Below are 22,504 nucleotides of genomic sequence, written 5' to 3'. Positions count from 1 at the left end.
TTTAGACCAATCAGTTTAATTGGAAGTGTCTACAAGTTGATTGCCAAGATTCTCACAGAAAGATTAAAGAAAGTGATGCACAAGCTAGTAGATACTCAACAAATGGCCTTCCTCTTAGGAAGGCAAATAACTGATGCAATCTTAATTGCCCAGGAGTCATGTGCAAACTGGACATAGAGAAAGCATATGATCATGTCAATTGGAACTTCCTACTTGAAATCATGCAGAGAATAGGCTTTGGATTGAAATGGATCAGATGGATAAAGTTTTGTATAAGTACTGTTAAATTCTCAATACTGATAAATGAATAGATCTCCTGAAGGTCTCTTTCCATCAGACAGAGGACTAAGACAAGGTGATCCTCTCTCACCTTTTCTATTCATTATAGTGATGGAAGGCCTAAACAACATGCTAAAGACTGCTCACACTAAAGGGTGGATAAGGGGCTTTAATGTAGCAAATGAGGGGAATCTAAGATTGGAAGTCACTCATCTCCAATATGCAGATGACACTCTCATCTTCTGTGATGCAGAAGAAAGCCAACTTAAGATCCTGCGAGTGATACTCATTCTTTTTGAAGCAACTTCAGGACTACATATCAACTGGAGGAAAAGTCTGATTTTTCCAATTAATGAGGTGAACAGAATGCAACATCTGACAGAGATCTTGGGAGGAGAAATAGGTAAACTACCAACAGTATATTTGGGGATGCCTTTGGGAGCCAAAAGCAAATCCAATGAAATCTGGAATGGGGTGCTGGAGAGATGTGAAAGAAGACTATCTAGATGGAAAGCACAGTATTTGTCTAGAGGTGGAAGATTGACCCTGATCAACTCAGTCTTAGATGCTTTGCCAACATATTTGATGTCAGTTTTTCCTCTCCCCCCTAAGGTGGAGGAAAGAATTGATGCATTAAGGAGGAATTTTTTGTGGAATGGAGAGAAAGAATACAAAGGATTTCATTTGGTCAAATGGAAGACTGTAATTCTTTCAAAGAAACAAGGTGGGTTAGGCATTAGAAACCTGAAGAAACAGAACAAAAGCCTTATGATGAAGTGGTTGTGGAGATTTCCTAAAGAGGAGCAGGCTCTTTGGGTTAGAGTGATTCAGGCCAAGTATGAGAAGATAGATCACTGGAAAACTAAGGAAGTGACTTCTGCCTATGGTATTAGCCTATGGAGATCAATCAGAAATTTGTGGCATTGTTTCTTTCAAAGAACTAGATTCAATGTAAACAATCGAAGAAAGATTTTGTTTTGGGACGATAATTGGTTAGGAAATGGCAATTAAAATGAACTGCATAATCACTTTTTGCTATTGGTGCAGTTCGGAGTATGTAGATGATCCTATAGCGGTTAGAGATATCCTAGGTCCTTTGTAAGATGAAGTAGGATCTAGTTTAGTTTTGTTTTAAGTACACGCAACTGTATGTAGCTCCATGATGTAAATTTGGGATCCCAGCCTTTAGTGCTAAAGATTAATACACAAAATTGTTACCTTTGTCAAAAAAAATAAAAATATTACTTAATATGGCTATATATTGCGTTTTGAACACCTTTGACTCAACAAAGAGATGTAGCTTAGTGACCAATGTTGTTTAGAAAATCGTAAGATGCCAGGTTCGATTCCCCCTAGCTGCATTTTGTTATATAATTTTGTGATCCTACTTTTTTCTTTAAAACTGGGACTAAGACTAACTATTTTTCTAAAACAAATAGGGACAAAAATGGCCATGTTTTAATTATTTTAAAAAAAAAGAGTCATGTTAAATTAAAAATTGTTATAAAACAACTTATTTGTTATGTTCATTCCTTTTTTGTCTTCTTTATGTTTCCTTTTATATTATACAATTGTTAATTCTATTATAATAGTTTTTATAATTTATTTAAATATTGTGTAGTTTGATTTGAATTTTCTTTGGTCCTTCCCCCTTCCCCCCCCCCCCAAAAAAAAATCCCCAAGAGAGACAGACTCAAGTATCTTGGGTCTACAACTCCGGGGAGTGGGGACATCGACGATGATATCACACATCGTATTGGTGTGGTGTGGTGTGTATGAAGTGGAGGCTTGCATCTGGAGTCTTGTGTGATAAAAAGGTACCACCGAAACTCAAGGGTAAATTTTATAGAGTGGTGATTAGACCAACATCGTTGTATGGCGTGAAGTGTTGGCCAATCAAAAACTCCTATGTCCAGAAGCTACATGTTCTGGAGATCAGGATGTTGAGGTGGATATGTGCCCATACTAAAAGCGATAAGATTAAGAATGAGTATATTCAGGATAAGGTGGGAGTAGCCTCTATGATGAATAAGTTGAGGGAAGCGCAATTGAGATGGTTTGGACATGGTAAGAGGAGATGTATAGACGCACCAGTGAGAAGGTGCGAGAGGTTGGTTATAGAGGGTACGAGGAGGGGGAGAGCTAGACCGAAGAAGTATTGGCGAGAGGTGGTAATACAAGATATGATGCAGCTTCAGGTTACCGAGGACATGACCTTAGATAAGAAGGTGGAGGACACATATTTGGATAACAGGTTAGTAGGTAGTTTAGGGTTTTCTTGCATAGGATAGTTGGTGTTTGCCATTTTACTAGTTGTGTTATTATAGTTCTTGTTTTTTCCATATAACATTGCTTATTCTTGTTTTCCGTAATCTTTCCTAGTATGTTGTTTATTAATTATCGCACTATTTTGTTGTTGTCTTTGCTCCCTTGTGGTAGACTTTGCACCGTTTTCTTGTTGCTTACTATCTTTTCTTCACTGTCGCCTTTTTATTCACTTGAGCCGAGGATCTTTCGGAAACAGTCTCTCTACCTCCACGGGGAAATGAGCCTATCTTCAAGTTATGGTTTAGCAATAGTGGACCTTGCCAGTAACAAAGAGCATTGGTTAAAGATTAGGGGCTAAAGAAATGCTTTGGAGAAGATCTGAGAAGAATTTGTCTAGATGGAAGACTGGTATTTGTCTCTGGTAGGCAGTCTCTCCTTTATTAATGCAGTTCTTGATACTCTTCCAACATACATGTTATCTCTATTCCCCATTCCCTCACGTGTAGTCCAAAGATTGGACAAACTCAGAAGGTCCTTCTTTTGGCAAGGTTTTCATTTTGTCAAATGGAAAATCTGATAACTAGTAAAAACAAGGTGGTCTTGGCATCAAAAACTTGAAGAATCAAAGTAGGGCCTTAAAACTGAAGTGCTTGTGGAGGTATGCTCAGGAATCATAATCATAATGGGAAAAGGTAATCAAATTGAAGTACGGGGAGATGGATTTTTGGGCTACCAAGGATGGTCCACACCCTCTATGGTGTAACTGTTTGGAGATCTATTAGAACATGGTGGCCTTTTTTAAAGAGCCAATCTGTCATCAGACTTTATAGTGGTAACTAAACAAGTGAGGATCCCTGACATGTTTGTTATAGCTCAACATCAAAACAAAATTGTGATTAAAATGTGGTCATTGAGAGTTGATGTTCAAGAAAATGTTGAATGACTGGAAATTCCTAGACTAGTTGATCTCTGTAAACTTCTTGAATCATTCCAAGGGCTGAAGGATGCGATGGACTGCTTGTGGTGGACTGGGCATAATAAGGGCACTACAAAGTGACCTCAGGATATAAGATCATGAACATGACTGAGTCACAGTCCACAGAACTCTAACTGGCCATAGAAACAAATCTGGAAAGCTAAGATACCTCATAAGGTGGCATGCTTTACATGGTTGCTAGCAAAGCAGGCTGTAGTGACACATGAAAAATTGAGAAAGAGAGAAATTATAATAGTTAGACACTTATGTGGGGATGCAACTGAGACAGTTGGACATCTATTTTTACATTGCAGAATCACTGACCAATTATGGAAGATTTTTATCAATCTTAGAGGCATATATTGGACAATGCCTAGCAGGATTATTGACACTCTTTCAAGCTGGGAAGAGGCTGGGATTGGGGCAAGAAATAGAAGTGACTAGAGGATCTTCCCAGCTTGCATATGGTGGACTCTCTGGAAAGAAAGGAATTCCAGATGTTTTGAGGATAGAAGTAGTAGCTTACACAAGATCAAATCAGACTGTATTTTGCTATTTGATTTTTGATGTACAAAGAGCTTAGAGCTTCTATGTAGATGCAGAATCAATCCTAGAAGTTTTAGACTCTTGTTAGGATTGTTTTTTTTAGCCTTTTAGTGTTCATGTTTTCTTTTGTCAAGGGGGATTTTAGTACTACCCAAGTACTGGTATATAATACAAAGTTGTTACCTATTTGGAAAAAAAGAACTTGAGATTGCTATAGGAACTACTTCAACTCTTGGATTCGCCTCTATCTATACTTAAAATTTAGGAGCATTAAAACTTAAGCAGCTACCTACCTAAAGAGGTGCATGGGCACACAAGAGATAATAGACTTTACCTGTCATATTTGCCATACCTTAGGTATGTACAGTTGTATCCCGATAATGATCTGTTTTGTGGATCTAGGCTGAATCGAGATTCAATCACTTTTGGTTGAAAGGTGCTGCTAGAGTTCCTTAGTTTACATCATTGTGCTTCTTATTCCATAAGTTCTTCCCCTCTCAACCACTTTCTTCTATCTTCTTAGGTTATTTGCCTCTAGCCCTCATATAAATTTCTCAGAATATCACTTACCTTGAGCTGGTCAAAGCATTACCAAACCATGGGCACATCAGTGTTTGCGCGAAATTTCATGAATGTTTCCTACCTTTATCCTCTTGTGCTTATGTAGCGTCTGTCTTGGTTAATTTTCCTAATGTCGATAGTGTATTTCTTTGTTTCAACATGAATTGTATCATTAATATTACTGTTTGACCTCAATTTTGGGTTCTTTTTAATTTTGAAAGACATTATTTAACAGGTTGGCATGGCTGCTACTCTTGCTGGTGTCTGTCAGGTGCCTCTCACTGCGGTTCTGCTTCTCTTTGAACTGACACAGGATTATCGGATAGTTCTGCCCCTCTTGGGAGCTGTGGGGATGTCATCATGGGTTACATCTGGACAAACAAGCAAAGGGGTGGTACAGGATAGGAAGAAATTAAAAGATGCAAGAGCCCAGATGACGCAGTGGCAAGGAACTTCTTCCTCCAACATTGGACTTCCTAGCTTAACTTATTCTTCAGGTGTGGAACCTTCACAAAAAGAGAGTAACCTCTGCAAACTTGAGAGTTCACTCTGTCTTTATGAATCTGATGATGAAGAAAATGATTTCGCTAGGAAAGTTCTAGTTGCACAGGCAATGAGAACGCGATATGTGACAGTCCTAATGAGCACCTTGCTAATGGAAACCATATCTCTCATGCTAGCTGAGAAGCAATCTTGTGCTATAATAGTTGATGAAAATAATTTTCTCATTGGTTTGCTGACACTTGGTGATATCCAGAATTACAGCAAGTGGCCAAGAGCGGAAGGAAAATGCCAGGAGGTAGCTTCTTAGCACATTTAAATATCTTAACTAATAGAAAATGAGGAAAACAGGGTTGGCTTTTGTTGGCTTTTTAGGATTTTATATATATATATTGCTTTAAGTTGTGTAGGTTGTTTTCTGATGTGAGTTTTGACTTGGCAGAATCATAAAATGGCATGGAAGGTTGTATTGTCAAATGTTATATAAAGGAATATGTGACTTTCAAAATCAATTTGGAAGTTTTGGAGTCAATAGTTACTTACTGAATCTTATAGGATGGAGAGGAGAGTTTTCACAGGAAGAAAGAAATTGGATCTGATTTCAATTATGTATAGTTGATATATATATTTTTGCTATCTAAATTCCCATTAATCAAGCAATCAACCAAAGGAAAGTGTACATTCAACTTGAGTCAGAGGGAGAATATGTAATGATTTTATTTCTATATTTCATTGAAGCCCCGTTGATCTAGAAACTTGAACTTTCTTATGGCCTGCTTCATTCAATTGATGCATTTTTGTAGTGCCAATAGAAACTGACCTGGCAGTGAAAATAACAGTATTGGCCCCTCCCTTAATTAGTTTCCATAGATCGCCTCCTTGCTGATGATCTTCCACCTGGTAGAACTACTATTAGCCGTCCAAATTCTGTCCCTTTACTATGAATACAAATGTAATGGTCCCCCAAAATGACACATTGGCCATTGGACTAGTTTCAACAACTTTGATAGTTCTTTTGATTCTTGAGTACGCCTCTCTATTATGTTCTTCTTTTGCCAATTTTAGTCTTCATTTTGTTCATAAGTGAGATAATGGTATAGCAATGCGAAAAGAGTACAATTCACAGGAGATCTTTGTTGAAGAGCCCCACATCAGGCTCTTACAAGATGAGTGATCTCTTTATATGGCTTGGATAATCCTCACCTCTTTAGCTAGCTTTTGGTGTTGAGTTGGGTCCAATGTCCATTTCTTTAACATGGTACCAGAGCTACCATGAGAAACATCCAGGACGGAGAAGTCAGTCATTGTGCCTTCTTTCCAGTGATTTTCAGATCTGATTGCATCACCTTTCTTTTTCTGCCAGCATTTTTCCAGAACTAACACCACCAAAGGTCCAATAACTCTCAGCGACCAAAGTCAATGTCACCGGCAGCAGGCCCCTCAAGCATGGCTAAATCTAAGGTTCCTGCACGGGGCTGTCACACGCGCCAGTGCGTGTGAGGTGTTCGACCAGATTCCGACAGCCGTGGTGTTCAGCTCAAGATTCCGATCTGACTACCTCATTTCCAGCCACTTCCGACGATGCCAGCAGCTTTAACCAATTCGGGTGACTAGATTTTCTGAAAAGTCTTGCCTGAAGCTGCTGCATACTCAATGCAGCTCCTCTTTTGCACTTTTTGGCAGTCTGAGTTATATTTTGTGATTGTTTGCTTAAAACTCTCTTCAATCCAACCATGTCTCTTAGGTTTGAGTTGGAAATTCAAGTCCTATTAATTATCATTACTTGAGAACTCTTAATAGGAAGTTCAAACTATTTAACTTGGGCTTTCTTAGTTGAGTTAAGTGCAAGTGTCAAGGTGTTCAAGATCACTTAACCAAAATGGTTAGTGAGTTAGATGATCAATTGTAGTCTCTTGTGACGATATATTGATTCCAAGTTGATGCCTTTGTTTTATCCATTTCACATATGTAAATTCACTTGGGATTTGTATTAGTGCAGTACCCATCCCAATTCTTGTTACCGAATGTTGGGACCCGATATATTAAAAAATTGTCCACGCTTCAGATGTCTAGCCCTGAACATGAATGGGGTGTTGAAGAGTCTCACATTAGGCTCTTAATAGATGGGTGGTCTTTTCATATGCCTTTTTCAATACTCACTTTTGAGCTAGCTTTTGGAATTGAGTTAGGCCAAATGTTTATTTCTTTAACAAATCTTAACATTAATAAATTGGATATAAACATTATGGATAGGGGTGATAGCCTTTAATAATAACACTGTTTTCAAAGTTGGGGGAGAGTAGGATTAGTTTTTGGGGCAAAAGTGGTGTGGAGGTTCGGTATTGTATAGTCTCTTTCCAAAGGGAATTGTCTTGTCAGCAAATTAAGGGACTCATAGGGATGGAACCTTATGGGATTTGAGGTTTAGGAGGACTTTCCGAGATTGGGAGGTGACCCGAGTTTCAGAGATTGCTAGGTTTACTTCAAAAGCAATGTGAGTCAGTCAATAGACCCGATGTGTTGCGTTGGGAGTTGGAGTATAATGAAGTGTTCTCGGTTAAGTCCTTTTATAAGAAGCTTTTGGTTAGGGCAGAGGATAGATTTCCATGTCTCGATCTGGATACCTAATATGCCGAGGAAGGTGTGCTTCTTCACGTGGTTAGCTACTAGAGGAGTGATTTTGATGGCAAAGAATCTTAGGAAAAGAAAGGATGTTTGCATGCGTTGGTGTTACCTTTGTAAGGAGTTGTGTGAGAACGTGGACCATATTTTGTTACATTGCAATTTGGCTACGAGGTTATGGGAGGATATCTTTAGATGGTTTGGATTTTCTTGGATTATGCCAAGAATCGTTAAGGAGTTGATGCTCAGCTGGAAGAGTAGAGCTAGGAGAAGAAGGCACAAGACTTGGAGTGTTACTCCCTTTGCTTTGACGTGGGACATTTGGATAGAGAGGAATGGGAGAGCTTTTGAAGGGGTGGAGATGAGCTTGGCTCAATTGAGTAGTAGTCTCCAATCCCTTATTTTCTTTTGGAGCACCCATGTAGTTCTTGTTTGTGTAAGAGGATTGAGTGTCTTTTGGAGAGAACCATATTTTGTAGGTTTCTCCTCTTTTTGGTATATCACTTGTATACAGCCAAGTTGGCCATGTTATTATCAATGAGACCTTTTATTTGATAAAAAACAGACTTAAGGAAATAAAAATGCTTTTTCAAGTCGTAGGAAGATGCGAAGGATGGTGGTAGATAAAAAAAATAAGAAAATGCAAAGGACAGAGATGATTTTATGATTTTACTACACAATATTAGAATAATGGGCATTAAACTATGTTATATTAAATAAAAGGGTAATTTATACAAAACATCCGCCCATAAACTTACCATTTTTTTAACCCAATTTTTAATAATTACTTATGGTCACATTAATTTCCAAAAAAATGGCCGCTTCTATTTTCTCTGTTGTGTCTTCTTCCTTGTTCTTCATCTTCATCTTCTTCTTCTTTTGTTGCTACTCCATCCTCCTCCTTCATTCTTCTACTTCTCCTTTTTTTTTAAAAAGATCGACACACCGCAACGTAAATCGTTTTGAGCGAATTATATATCAAAAAATCTGAAACATCGAGAGGATATTCATGTCTAAAGTTGGGACTTTTTAGAGGTGATTTTGAGTTGATCGAGATTGAATTAATCGGTGTATATTTCATGTATAGTCAGTGTATACTTTATGTATAGTTATACTATATTCGGCTTATTGAGTGTATCATAATGTATAGTCAGTGTATAGTTCATGTATAGATAAGCTATATTGTATAGTCAGTGTACGCTTTCTATGACTTTGGCTATTTTTTATGTATATAAAACATGGCTTTATTTATTGTAAATCAATTAGTTTATTGTAAATATTTGAAACTAATCCTAGATAAAATTCTTAAATTGGGCTGCTAGACAACAGGATAGATTTGAATTACACTATTCATTCACATGGATTTTGTATTGTAATATTAAATTAAAAAGATTGGCTTTGCTATTTTATCATCATGAATAACAAATACATTTCTTTTAACTGTATGTATGTATGCAGGAACTTGTAGTAGCTGATGTTTGCTCTTCAAATGGCAATAAGTGCCGGGTATCATGCACAGTGACTCCAAATACAGATCTCCTTTCTGCTCTAACTATTATGGAGAAACATGGTTTGAGTCAGCTACCTGTTATACTAAGGCACGTGGAGGATGAAGGCATACATCCTGTGGGCATTTTGGACAGAGAGTGCATCAATGTAGCTTGCAGGTTTTTGATATTCAACTTTTCTTCAAAATATAATGCTTTCTGGAACCATTGATGATAAAATATGCAAGAAACTTGTGCAGTAGTCACACTTTACCATTGATGATAAGTATGCAAGAAAACTTGTGCAGAAGTCACACTTTACCATTGAATAAAATTTGCAAGAAACTTGTGCATAAGTCACACTTTACGATTGATTACCAGATAAGCTATAATTAAGATGTCAAAAGTATTTGACAAATTATCTCTTATATGCAAGTCCAAGAAGTGAACATACCTTTAACACACTTTGACCGGACACTAAGAAGAAAATCACTAAAGTAGGGTTGAGAAATTGGTTTGATAGGGAAATCACCATTTATACTTAAAAAGAGATGTGAATTTGAAGTCTTAAAGCTTGTGATAGTCATAAAAAAAAAATTATATTCTAAGTATGTCAAGCAGTCCATCCAAAAGTAGAAAATAACTTCACTTGTACTATGAATTCCCTACACAAATTCTCACGGTATCCTCTATTCATCACTAGCACCACATGTGTAAGGGGTCGTTTGGTAGAGTGTAAGAATAATACAAAATATAGTGTATTAGTAATGCTTGTATTAGTTATGTTTGCATTAGTTATGATGAGAATTTGTTATGCAATGTTTGGCTTAATGTACTAAAAATATTATGCGTTGCATAATTTTAAAAAATATATATTTGTTTACAAAAATACCCTCCACAAATATAGTGGAAATGATGTAAAAAAGTTTTTGAGGGACAATTGTGTCTTTAATAATGTTAATGCATGCATTAGAATCCATTGCATTGCTAATGCATAGAAATCCATGGTATTAGTAATACACAATAGAGTGTATTACTAATACAAGCATCAGTTATGCATAGGTTAGAAAACTATACCAAACAAGGTACTAGTAATACACCAAGCTAATGCAAGCATTATTTTCTCCGATACACTCTACCAAACGACCCCTAAGAGTTTTATACAATAAACCTGTGTCACATAAAAGTCCATACAGATTTGGAAGTAAGGCAAGTATACAAGGAAAGTTCCATCACCAGGGTGAGAGTATAACAAAAGTATCAGCCAGACATAGTTCATTTAACCTATATTGACTGGTCATCAGGTAGTAAAGGGAAGAAAGGTTCAATGGGTTATTGTGGACTAACGGGTAGATAATCAAATCTCGATCACAGTTCCATGAATAAGCAAAATGCAAGTTGCTAGAACTTATTTGTTGTCTGTTAACATAGATGTATAGTTTATGTGAAGGCATCTTGTTTCTGCGAAAAGAATGAAGTTTCTGACAAGCAATCTTGTAGTTGCTTACAAGAAGTAACGATTTCATTGATAAGTTGGGGAAGAATAGAAGTGGACAAAAAACTGGCAGAACCTACAAAAGAACATGGTTCTCCACAAATAGCATCCTATCGTCAATACTCACCGCAATGGACAATTAATTTCATTCTTGTAACTTAGGAAAGACTATACTACTATTATTCAACTAATAACAACACCCCTTTTAATGGATGTGTACCCAATAATATTCTAAGCATTATCTTGGTGTACAACTTTTCTTAATGACCATCTTTGCAATTGACATTTATTGTTTTTAACCGTCCCAATATGTTGCCAGTATTTGATTGTATATGGGGAAGAAGAAAGATCGATTTTGACACGTAGACTGAATATGTATAAAATACCGAAGTTACCTAGCATCAATAAGTCGTGTCAATTCCTAGCTCAGTAAATCATTAAGGCAAAATGGGAATGTAAAGATTAAGCAGTTTCTAAGTATACAAAGGTGTCAGTCTTACTGGGGGCGAAAAAATAAAAAAAGGAAAACCTGTCATACTAGTTTGGGGTGGGGTGGTGGTAGCATTCCACTCAGGTTTTTCATTTAGTTTTTCAATTAATGCAGGCGAAGCAGAGGAAAGCCTTGATTAGAACTTAATTATCAGCAAACCTTAGTGGCTCTTGGAATAGAACATGAAGCCTTAAGCAAATATCATTGACAATGAAATATTGACTTTCTAGGAAGTTGTATTTTGTTCTGCTTTTCAAAAGGACTAAGAAGAACTTAATACGATTACTTCTCTCCATTCCATCCTCTCTCTCTCTTGTATCATGATATCAGAGCCAATAAGAGTTTGGTAAGCCCTAATTAGCTTTTTTGCTTGTCTAGTTATTTTTTGTTTTTTTGTGTTTTCCGTCCTTTTACTATTCCATAACTTTTGAGTGACTGTTCTGGAGGGCACCACATCTCTATTCTTATCATTTTTGCAGCAGTGTTACGCCACTATTATGGCCCATGTTTGTTCCACACCTTTTTAAAAATTTCAGCCTGCTCCTTTTGTTTCGCCTTACAAAATCTTCTGGCTAACTCAAAACCGGTTACTAGTCCTCCTTTTCCGATCGTAACTTGCTCTCTATTTTCTCTTGATTTTGTTCTATTAACTCTATAGTTAGTACCAAACCATCAAAGGTATACGATCTAATCAAGTAGATCTCATTAGTATGTTAGTTTCTGAGACTCCATTCAATATTGAAGGTCTGTAATCTGGTCAAGCAAACTCTTACCAGATAGAGCAAGCAAAGTTATGTCCCCAACTGTGTATCAAAGGTTTGCAATCTGGTCAAGTAAAATTATTTACCAAGTGCCTGCAATTCTGTCAGTTTGCTGTCTATGTGATGCTTGAATGTGCCACCTCGGCAAGAGGAATAAAGAAACCCACTTTGGTTTGTAGTCTTTATCCGTTTAGACACAACAACAAACCAAGTGTAATCCCACAAGTGGGGTCTGGGGAGGATAGAATGTAAGCAAACTTTATCTATTAAGACGTTCCTTTGAAATAATTAAGAGCAAACGAGAAAGCAGATCCCCTTGTTGCAAACCCCTTTTGTAAGGAGAAAAGCCTTCGGGAGAGCCATTAATTAGAATGGAAAACCTGACCGTGCTAAAACAATAAGAGGTTCATTTAATCCATTTCCTCCAAAAAATCTTATCCCTTTGAACTTCAATGAGAAAATTCCATTTAACATGGTCTTGTGCTTTTCCAATATCCAGTTTACATAAAATTCTCTGTGTTTGTCCCCCCCTCTAGTATCCACAGATTCTTTGGTCATCAAGTATGCATTCATTATCTGTCTTTCTCTAATAAATGTCATATGGTACTTGTCAACTAGCTCGTCCACCACCTTTTTGAGTCTCTCAGTCAATAGCTTGGAGATAATCTTGTATACACACCCTATCAGACTAATAGGTCTAAAGTCTCAACTCCTTGGCACCATTATTTTTAGGAATCAACGCCACATATGCTGCATTTCAGGCTTTTTAAAACTGTTCCTGGGTGTGAGTTTTCCACTGTCTTCATATTGTGTTCTTTTAGAACATCCAAACATGAACGAAAGATATCTGTTGAATACCTGGTGCTTTGTTTTTTTTTTTGCACGTATTTTAATTGTTTCCAGTACATTATCTCAAAAAAAAAAATTGTTTCCAGTACATCTTGCTCCTTAAAGGCCCTTTGTTACCATGCCACTGCCTCCTCTGTAATTCTAGGACAGTTCATGCAGTTAAACCGCGGCTCCAAGCTTCTGCATACAAGTTCTGATAAAAAGAAAGGATTTCTCTCTCCTAATATTCATAGGATCAGTTTCTAATTCTCCATTTGATCTCCAGCTTGTCAATGATATTGGACCTCTTGTGAGCATTAACCATCTTCGGGAAGAACTGTGTTTTTGTCTCCTTGCTGTAGCCAAAGCACTCTGGATCTCTGCCTCCAAGTTGTCTCCTCATATTTTGCAATTTTCTCAAACTACACCAAATTAACCTTCAAGTAGATCATCATCATTAAGGCTTCTTTGTTCCTGTATGTTATCTAACTGTGTGAGTTGGTTTAGTAAGTCTGTCTTCTTAAAAAAAAAAAAAGTTTGTCTTCTTCTTTTGAAGGCTTCCATAATTGGCTGTGTTCTGTTCCTTCAATTTAGCTTTCAACATCTTCAACTTAGTAACAAAAGTGTAATTTGGTTTACCTTGCACCTAAAAGAATCCCACCAGCCTGTCACTTTCTCTGTATGGCCCTCTACCTCTAGCCACCAATTTTCAAATTTGAAGTATGACTTTGTATTTTCCTAATCCCAACACAGTAACAATACCAGAGTATGGTCAGAATTTATTCGTGGAAGCAGAAACTGTTTAGTGCTTCTGAAATGGACATCTCCACTCAATCGAATAAAAATCTATCAAACCTTGATGCAACTCCCAGATTGTTGGCCTTGTTCCATGTGAAAGTTCAACCAAATAAAGCGGGGTCAACAAATTCCAGATCTTCAATTCCCTCGGAAAAGTCTAACATTTCTCTTGGTGTATCTGTTACTGCTTCTTTTCTCAGCCACAAATCTAGTTCCTGCCTTTCTATCCTGCAGTTGGAGCCGTAAACTCCTGTGAAGTACCAGGAGAAGTTATTTGCCAGTGAATACAATTTACAAGTGATGCTTAGAGTCCCTGATTTGACTATCTCACTCCCCCAGATCCTTTTTATCGCACAGTACAAGTATTCTACCTCGACTTCACTAACCTCTTAACGAGCCAAATCAGCCGACCTGGCTGATTTAATTTCCATGTTGCCTTCCATCTTCGTTTCTTGAAAGCAGTATACATCTGCTTGCCATTTGTGAATCAATGCTTTAATTTTATTTTTTCCTGTACTGTTAATTCCCTGTATATTCCAAGTAATGATTTTCCCTTTCATTGATGAGCAACACATAAATAACTCCCCCCTGCTTCTAGAGTCGGTATTTGTTATTAAATACCAATCTTTGGACTTCCTTAATTCGCTCCTGCTTTGGAGTAGAGCATCTGGAGCTTCATTAATCTAGTCTTTTCTTCTTTTATCAATCTTCATGAAAAGGGAAAGGGTCCAACTGGATAAACCAAGAATTACAATAGGTCTGGCTTTGATTCCATGCGGAAAAAAAAAGAATAAGACTTTGATCCTAACTCAACCTCAAAAGTTAGCTAATGAGGTTAGATTGCCTAAGACTAGGGATGGCAGAGTAGGTAATTTATATGGTTATCCATTCAAATTACCCATCCCAACTCATTTAAAATGGGTAAAAAACCAGTCAAACTCCCCATTTAAAAGTGGGTAGTTAAATGGGTAAAATGGGTAAAAAAAAAGATTCATTTATAAAAGAAAGAAAAATGACATCAATATTTTTTTTTTGAGGTGTAGGTGATCGGGGTAGGAGGTAGGGATGGGTGGGATAAAGAAAAAAATTTAAATTTGATGTTACATTATGGAAGTTATGGTCTAAAGACTATGGAAGGAGACAACCATCCAGTTTCTCAACCACTATGGGACACTTCATCGTTGAGTGATTTCTTGATGTCATTGAAATGTCTCTAGAAAAATTGCTTCTCTTCTGAAAAAGCACTTGTGTTCCATTTGAATCCCCCTTAACATTTTCCATATTTTCTTTCTTTGGTGGAACAGAGCATTAGCAACTAGAGAACAGCTTAGCTGGTTCTCCACGGAGTAAAGGCTAACTGAAGGTTGCATACCCCGTTTGCAATAAGTTCTTCCTTGTTAAAGCATGTTGAGGGTTATTGTCTCTGAGTAATCCATCCTCGCTCTGTCTTACAACAGGGTTGAACAAGTAAGATGAACAATTGGATTTATAGTGGTTTATCCATTAATTACTGCTATGCTGACTTCTTGTTCATATAATAAGATGCTGTAAATATCTTCTCTACATCAGCATATCCAAACAACTGTTTTGGTCTTCCTGAGATTTTGGACTACCATCTTCAGTTCAATTGTAAATAATGAGAATGATGCTAGCACAGGCAGAGGAGACCATACAACCAGGAAGCAGGATTTACAGCTGAGGCTGAAGGTTGTTCAAGCTGCTTCTCAAATTAGGCACTGGAGGAGCGCACTGCCTAACTACACTGACTCGTCATCCAATCCCAATGATTCACTTCCGTGGTATGGAACTTGAACAGGATTGAGTTACACATGCCTCGTGTCAAAAGTCTACTCTTCTGTCGTTGCCTGAATAATATTTCTTCATGCTGCTTTAGTCAGCTGTTAATGACTTTTCAAACAACCCCATTCTCCACCATTGTTTCCCGAACTGCCCTTTCCTGATGTTTTGTCGTTGCTACAATGTGCTTGTTCGTAATTAAGTCGCCATACTCTTTCTCTGGCCCATGTTACATGATATGAGTTGAGTTGGTAGAATTTGACGAGGTATGACAGTATTTTGATAAAATTTGAGTTCTTGAAGTGAATTGAAATACTACTCCCTCCGTCTCACAAAGAATGATCTGGTTTGACTTGGCACGGAGTTTAAGTAAATAAAGAAGACTTTTGAATCTTGTGGTCCTAAATTAAAGTTATGTCAAATGTACAAAATTGCCCTTAATCTTGTGGTCTTAAACATGTCACGTGGAAAGCAAAAAGTAAAATGTTACCAAAAAAGGAAAGAGGTCATTCTTTTTGAAACTGACTAAAAAGGAAAGGAGGTCATTCTTTGTGAAACGGAGGAAGTATTATTTTTAAGTGCTAAATATTCTGGAACAACCAAAATAAAATTGTCATACAAATTGAGATGAAGTCTATACCTCGCAGATGACACTTATCACAAATTTTTAGACTACTCTTCTGTTCTCTGAAACTAGAGCCGTCAATATGGGATAGGTCCGTTGGGTCAGCTTGGATTAACCCGTGATTTGACAGGGTTGGGTTACGATTTTTGGAGCTCATTTAAGAAAAGGACATTTTAGTCTGGCCTGAATAAGCCTGTTGATTTGTGAGGCTTGAGAAATATGGATAGGGCCGGCTCGTGGGGCAAATAAAAATTAATTAAAAATAAAATAGAGTATCTTGTCAATATTTATGATAATATTTTTAAATTATAATTTAATTTAAAAAATTATTTAAAAAATATACTTTTAAGAAAAGAGAGCTAGCCCGACAAGCTTGTAGCCCACATACGTGTAGGCTGGGCTGATCATTTTCTGGTCCACACCAAAAATGGGCTAGCCCAATTTGATCCGTCAAATTTCAAAGCATGTATGGGTTAACTCGGATGGGGTGGGCTAGCTCATATTGACAGCTCTATCTGAAACATACCAAATTTGGTACTGAATAATTATTTTGCATAAAACAGTAAAGGGAAAAAATTAAAAATCGAACTGCATCAAACTATCCTTGCATGTAGATTTTAACAATAAAACCATTATTTATGTCAAATGGTATTGATAAACCGTGTTACTAGGTTAAGAACAAACAGCTGACAACTTTAAGGATATTGAACAGAACACAACAGGCTACACCTGCCAAATAAGCTCATGGAGATTTCCATAAAAGCAACCTAGGAGATTTTTGTGTACAATAAAAATTGAAGGACCAACTATGTACAGCATTATGGAACATGTACCACAACAGGAGAAATTCAGAGACCATCCTTCAAGCTAAGCTTAATACTTTGGACATTAATTGATAGTTGTTGCTTATGGTCATCTATATCCTTCAAAACTGAATAAAGATTTGCACGATAAACTTCACAATTCTGATTGGCACAATCCAGTTGATAAGAAAGCTCCTGGATCTTCGTATCCATGTCATCCTACAGTAATATGCATATAATTTATCAGTCTAAATAACCAAAGATCACATAAAATAACCAAACCTTCCATCAACAATATCAACTCTGTAACAGACATGCAAAAGTTTCTTTGCAGCTCGAAAGTTCAAAATTTAAATTATACATAGGAGAAAAGGAAGAAGAATAGGGAGGGAATCACAAGTTAGGGAGTCGGAACTCCCGCTTACAAGATAGGGAGTCGGAACTCCCGCTTACAAGATAGAAGTGCAGATGGTCATGATTCCCCATTAGACCAAATTCAATGCCTACAACTGGGGAGAGTGCAAAGAATTGTTTCAGCATTATTTGACCAAATTATAACAACCAATAGATGTTGATACTGAGGTATGAAAACAGATCCCTCAATGCACCAAATAGAATATGCAAAACCATGTTTCTATCCAACAACTTTGACTTCTATTCCTACCCAGTTTCTATGGGTGCACCAAAGAAAATTAAGTGACCGGAGACTACTCCTAAGCTTAGTAAAACTCGATTCTACCCCCTTAGAAGTTCTTCTAATTCTCTATCCAAACAACTCACATCAACGCAAGAGGAATCATGTTACATGCCCTACGTCTTCTCCTGCTCCACCAACAAAACATCAATTTTTTCACCATTTTTGGCATTAACCAAGAGGTTAAACCTCTTAAACATATCCCACCATAACCTCATGGTAAAATCACAATGTAGAATAAGATAATTGACGTCCTCACCCTCTTCCTTGCACATGAAACACCAAGTGATGCAAACAATCTTCCGCTTTCTCAAATTTTTCCGTTGTCAAGATCACCCCGCTAGTAACTAGCCAAGAGAAAAGGCACACATCCTCGGCACCTGTGGAGTCCATACTGCATTGTACAAAAATCACCTCCTCCCTAATCAGAAGTTTCTCATAAGAAGATTTAACAAAGAAAACTCTATTATTCCCAAAATCCCACCACAAAGCATCACGATTATTAACCGGAATACCTAGCCTATGAAGTAGGGCAATCAAACTTTGGAACTCATTTACCTCCCAATCATGGAAATCCCTTCTTAATCTCAAATCCCAAAAGTTTTGTCCTCCTTGTGTCCCCCTATTAGATGTACCGTCAAGTTTCATTGACGTGATTTTCTGAACAAAATCTGAAAATTATCTTTCAGTAATATCTCCCCACACCACCTTTATCCCCAGAAACTAACCATCCTTCCATTTCCTACCTTGAATGATATGTTAGCACTAAGTCATCTCATCCCTTCAATATATTCCTCCACAAGCCACACCCAATAGGCATATGACAACTCTAGTTCTCCATCCCACTTCTATAAACCCATATTTATCAACTATCATCTCTCTCCAAAAACCTTGAACCTACATCCCGAATTGCCAAAGCCATTTGCCCAGCAAAGTTTTGTTGAAAACTGATAAGTCTTTAATGTCGAGACTTGCCATTAAGTCTTTCACATTGTGCAGCATCACCCACTCAACTCCAAGCCATCTCAGAATCCCCCCACCCCCACAAAGTGGATGCTAACCAACAATGTAATAGGAGGTGATTTACGTCATCTCCAGATTCTTTGAGGAAGTTACAGATAACTTTATCTTTCAGTTTCTTTTTCCTTTTCTTTTGTGAAGGTAAAGAAATCTTGTAAATAAAATAGCAATAAGGATGTGTTGTTAATCTGCACAGATGCAGCAAAAAAGTGCATTAGCGAAAGAATATCTCATCTAATGTTGTAGACTTGTAGGGACTCTTAACATCTCTAGAAAACAAAATCATACAATTAGATTTATCTTCTGGATAGAAGAAGCATTGTCCTCAAAGCATATTGTATTTCTTTGAGTCCAGACAAATTTATCATATTACCTCATTAAATAATTTAAGGTTAAGGAAAAAGTACGTAGACATGAGAAATGCAGCCAAAAGAGAGAACCATGTGACTGGTAGTTCAACAAAAATTTAAAAATGACTAACCTCAGAGAGTGGACATGCGAGACTTCTTTGTTCATCCGAACTGTTGTAATTTGCATGGACCCCATTTCTAGTCAAGTTTTCTCGACAATGTCCATTTACTAAAGATATCCTCCCATCATGCTTTACTGCTAGGAAAATCTTCTTTGAAGCCTCCTCCAGAGCAGCCATTGCCACAGTATAAGAATCAACAGTCTCTCCCCCTTCCTCCACAAACTTAAACGCTTCATGTCTCAGCATATTATATCGAACAGTATGTGATTCCAAATAATAATTGATTACATCAGCAACACGGTCTTCCAATGCAACACTGCTCTTGGCACTTCGGCTCCATCGTTTGAGGATGTAATGAGAAGGAAGAGTCAGAACATTTGTCACTCTGAACACTGCTAAAACGTGTCGACAAAGAAGTCCTGAGAACTCAAACATCTGGCAGCTACAAGTAGCTTTCATTTCTAAAACATTAAATCTTACATAGTAAGCACTGTGGTCATCCCCAAATTTAGCAACTTGATAAGTGGTAACTAGTCCATCATCCTCAACTTTGTTCGCCATGAAAGTTAGAGTGGCAACCAACTCCTCCTGAAATCTCATAAATAACTTTTTCGTGTAAACCTCGGAAGCTTGCTTCTCCATTGGAGAAGGGGTCTTCAAAACTGGAAATGTATTCATCGTATCATAATCAGCTTTGATTTCTTTCTCAGTACGGCTCTCCACAGCTTTCTCATACAATTTGAAGAACTGATTTAGATTAGTTGACGCATTCACATAACCATCAAAATATGAGTTCATGCTATCACTACGCTGAGTTATGGACATTTCTGCAAAAAAAGCATCACGGAGATATACTTGCACCCATTGTCTGCGATCTAAGTATATCACTTGAAGCCAGTCATGATCCCTGAGCTCATACTTTTCAACAAGAGAAAGCCAACAGGATTCAAATTCCTCAGTAGACTCTATCAAATTGACACATTTGTGGAAGTCTGCTTCAAAATTTGGGTGCTCAAGGAAGACATGTGACAACTTTTCCTGGCATTTCTTGAAGATGTGCCATTTGCAGAAACGGTGACGGGTCTCAGGGAAAACCTGCATGATGGCAGACCTAATTACAGCATCATGGTCTGTTGTCATTGACAAGGGAGGTTGACCAGACATAGCTGCAAGCCATGTCTTAAAAAGCCATATGAATGAGGCTTCTGATTCATTTATTAGGAAAGCACATCCAAAGAGAACAGGTTGTCCATGATGATTTACTCCAGTAAAGGGTGCAAAGGGTAACCGGTACCTATTTGACCTATAAGTTGTATCAAATGTAACAGTATCACCAAAATAGTTATAATTTGCTCTTGCCTTAGAGTCAGCCCAGAAGACATTCCCTGTGCACTGGCCCTCATCACCCTGAACTGCATAGAAGAATCCAGGGTTCTGGATATTCATTTGTTTCAGGTAGTCTAAGAGGAGCTGTATGTCTCCTTCCAAGCTCCTTTGACGGTTGTTCCGCATGTAATTACGACAATCTACCTCTGTGAAACCAACTTTGCTAATACCACCATACTCTTTAATGAGGGCAGACATAATCCTGCGGGGACCCATACCAGCAGCCTGCAAGGTATCTATTAGGGTTTTGGCAGGACCAGAAATTTGACGATGGGAACGGAGACAGTGGACCTGATCAGGGGGAACCAGCTCGTGATTGTGCTCCTTGACAAAGTTAGAGACCACCCACATACCAGAGTCCTGTATCTTGACAGATAGAGCGGCCTTGCAGCCAACCCGGGTGACAGTACGTGGTCGCTTAATTTCTCTATCCTTGGTACGTTTCTCATTCAAATTGCGGAATCCTTCTTTGGCACAGACAAACGACCTTTGAATGATGGCTCCATCCTTCCTGGACCGACGGGAGGAGCTGACGCGGGTGCTGAAGCCAACACGGCGTGCGTAGGAGTTATAAAACGCCTTGGCAGCCTCCTCAGATTCAAATTCCATGCCCTCATATGGTTCAAGATCGAGGTCCCCTTGAGGAGAGTAACTTCGAACTATTGCAACATTTCCATCAATAACAGGAGAACAGTTGGCGACATTCTCCTCGTCAAGAACATCATCTCCATCCCCGTCCTCGCTCCCACCTCCACCTCCTAAGCCTATATCAAACTCGATTACCTCATTATCCATCTTCCGTAGGGAGACGAGAAGTTCGCTTTCCAGTTACACCTTACATATATGCATAGAATCGCAGGCGTACTGTGTCCTTATGGCCTAAAACATGGAGTATGTGTTAGTAATTAACACAGAGGAAAGAAAAATTGATACCGCAGTTCCGGCTACTATCTTGACGGTGGAAAATTTAGGGTTGGGGCAAAATGTTAGGCGAAGAAAAGGAATCCCTAGAAAATCCGGTGCCGGAGCATAGCCCTACTCTAAGCAAACCACTAATTGCACTCGAAGAGAGGAGAAGAAGAACCCGGAACGAACGAAATTAGCTTTGCGGATGAGTAAGGATCTTCTGTTCTGCTCACTTTCCCAGCTCCTAGGCTCCATCTAAATGGTAGATTTCGACAACTAGCCACTTTTGGGCCATCTAACGTTTTTTAATATTTTAATTTTAAAAAATACTAGTAAAATTACATACGCTTCGCGTGGAAATTTAATATCATGAAATTTATAAAATAATTTTTAAAACCTATCATTCATTAAAATTAAAATACTATTATCTTACATACAAAACATTAATAATGTTAAGGAAAATGAAAATTATTACATCTTATCATTTTCCCTTAATAACATAACCATAATTAATAATTGTAAAAATACATATCAGGATCTGTAACATATGCAATGGTGTCACTGAGTCATTCAACATGAGTAAACAAATATTTAATTGTGAAGAAGAAGAGGAGGAGGTTCAGAATTTTCGTTGTTTTAAAATGAGAGGAAATCCCTCTATTTATAGACAAAAAAGGATAATGTGAACAAATGTTTATTGTGCCTTATCGGAAAGGTTATAACTATTTGGAAAAGTTGCAACCCTTCGCAAAAGGTCACAACCTTTCATAAAATTCACAATTTTTCATAAAAGTCGCAACTCTTCATTAAAATCGCAAATTTTCATAAAAGTCACAATTTTTTATAAATTTCACAACTTTTCATGAAAGGAGAAGGCTAGTTTTGTAAATAAATAAATTAAATGGGACTTCTAGTTTATAGTGGCGCCACGTAGGAGGGCCTAAGGTTCTCTTATATATATATATATATATATATAATTAACAAATAAATAATAAATATTATTTCATTTTAATTTAAAATTTGATTACTTTTATAAAATTCAAGAATGAAGTAAATATTTCAATTGAATACCTAAAAGAAATTGTTATCGAGACAATAACAAATTTTTAAATTTTATTTTTTAAAAGTATTGACAAATAAATAATAAATACCAGTTCATTTTAATTTAAAATTTGATTACCCCTTATAA

At 37.4% G+C, this 22,504-nt stretch overlaps 2 protein-coding genes across 6 annotated transcripts in view; one reads left to right on the top strand and one right to left on the bottom strand.

Annotated features, from left to right (window-relative positions):
* Nucleotides 1-15,646, top strand: part of LOC102592091 (chloride channel protein CLC-e) — a 43,203-nt gene extending 27,557 nt beyond the window's left edge. The window contains exons 5-8 of one of the 4 annotated variants that reach the window (XR_368677.2): nt 4,866-5,429; nt 9,212-9,420; nt 14,917-15,079; nt 15,270-15,646. Coding sequence is in view for 1 of the 4 variants with exons in the window: in XM_006364275.2 (XP_006364337.1) it covers nt 4,866-5,429; nt 9,212-9,420; nt 14,917-14,962 (819 nt within the window). In the remaining 3 variants the exon portion in view is untranslated. Of the gene's footprint in view, nt 1-4,865; nt 5,430-9,211; nt 9,421-14,916 lie in introns of all 4 variants that reach the window. The other 3 variants (XR_368676.2, XR_368675.2, XM_006364275.2) reach the window with 3 other exon arrangements.
* Nucleotides 15,647-16,610: 964 nt separating this feature from the next.
* Nucleotides 16,611-21,587, bottom strand: LOC102591759 (protein FAR1-RELATED SEQUENCE 5). Of its 2 annotated transcripts, XR_001471939.1 has the most exons (3): nt 19,033-21,587; nt 17,791-18,739; nt 16,976-17,056 (listed from the first exon to the last, which is right to left on the bottom strand). XR_001471939.1 is itself a non-coding variant. In XM_006364274.2 (2 exons), exons 1-2 carry the CDS (start codon nt 21,202-21,204, stop codon nt 16,883-16,885), a joined length of 2,346 nt encoding a protein of 781 aa, XP_006364336.1. In that variant the 5' UTR covers nt 21,205-21,587; the 3' UTR covers nt 16,611-16,882. The 2 variants fall into 2 exon arrangements, 1 of the variants encoding a protein (XP_006364336.1); XM_006364274.2 differs by lacking the exon at nt 17,791-18,739 and having other exon boundaries at nt 16,611-17,056.
* Nucleotides 21,588-22,504: the final 917 nt, after the last annotated feature.

Source organism: Solanum tuberosum, unplaced genomic scaffold (assembly GCF_000226075.1).
Source record: "Solanum tuberosum cultivar DM 1-3 516 R44 unplaced genomic scaffold, SolTub_3.0 scf00488, whole genome shotgun sequence".
In the NCBI taxonomy this organism is placed as follows: Eukaryota; Viridiplantae; Streptophyta; class Magnoliopsida; order Solanales; family Solanaceae; genus Solanum; species Solanum tuberosum.
Note: the sequence above shows the minus strand (reverse complement) of the source record. Positions and strands in the feature narration are given on the sequence as shown.

Excerpts from the sequence above, each read along its gene's own strand:
- LOC102591759 (XM_006364274.2), bottom strand. The coding sequence starts at position 21,204 with ATGGATAATGAGGTAATCGAGTTTGATATAGGCTTAGGAGGTGGAGGT. Across the intron at positions 17,057-19,032 it reads TCGCATGTCCACTCTCTGAG|GATGACATGGATACGAAGAT; the intron begins GTTAGTCATTTT and ends ATATTACTGTAG.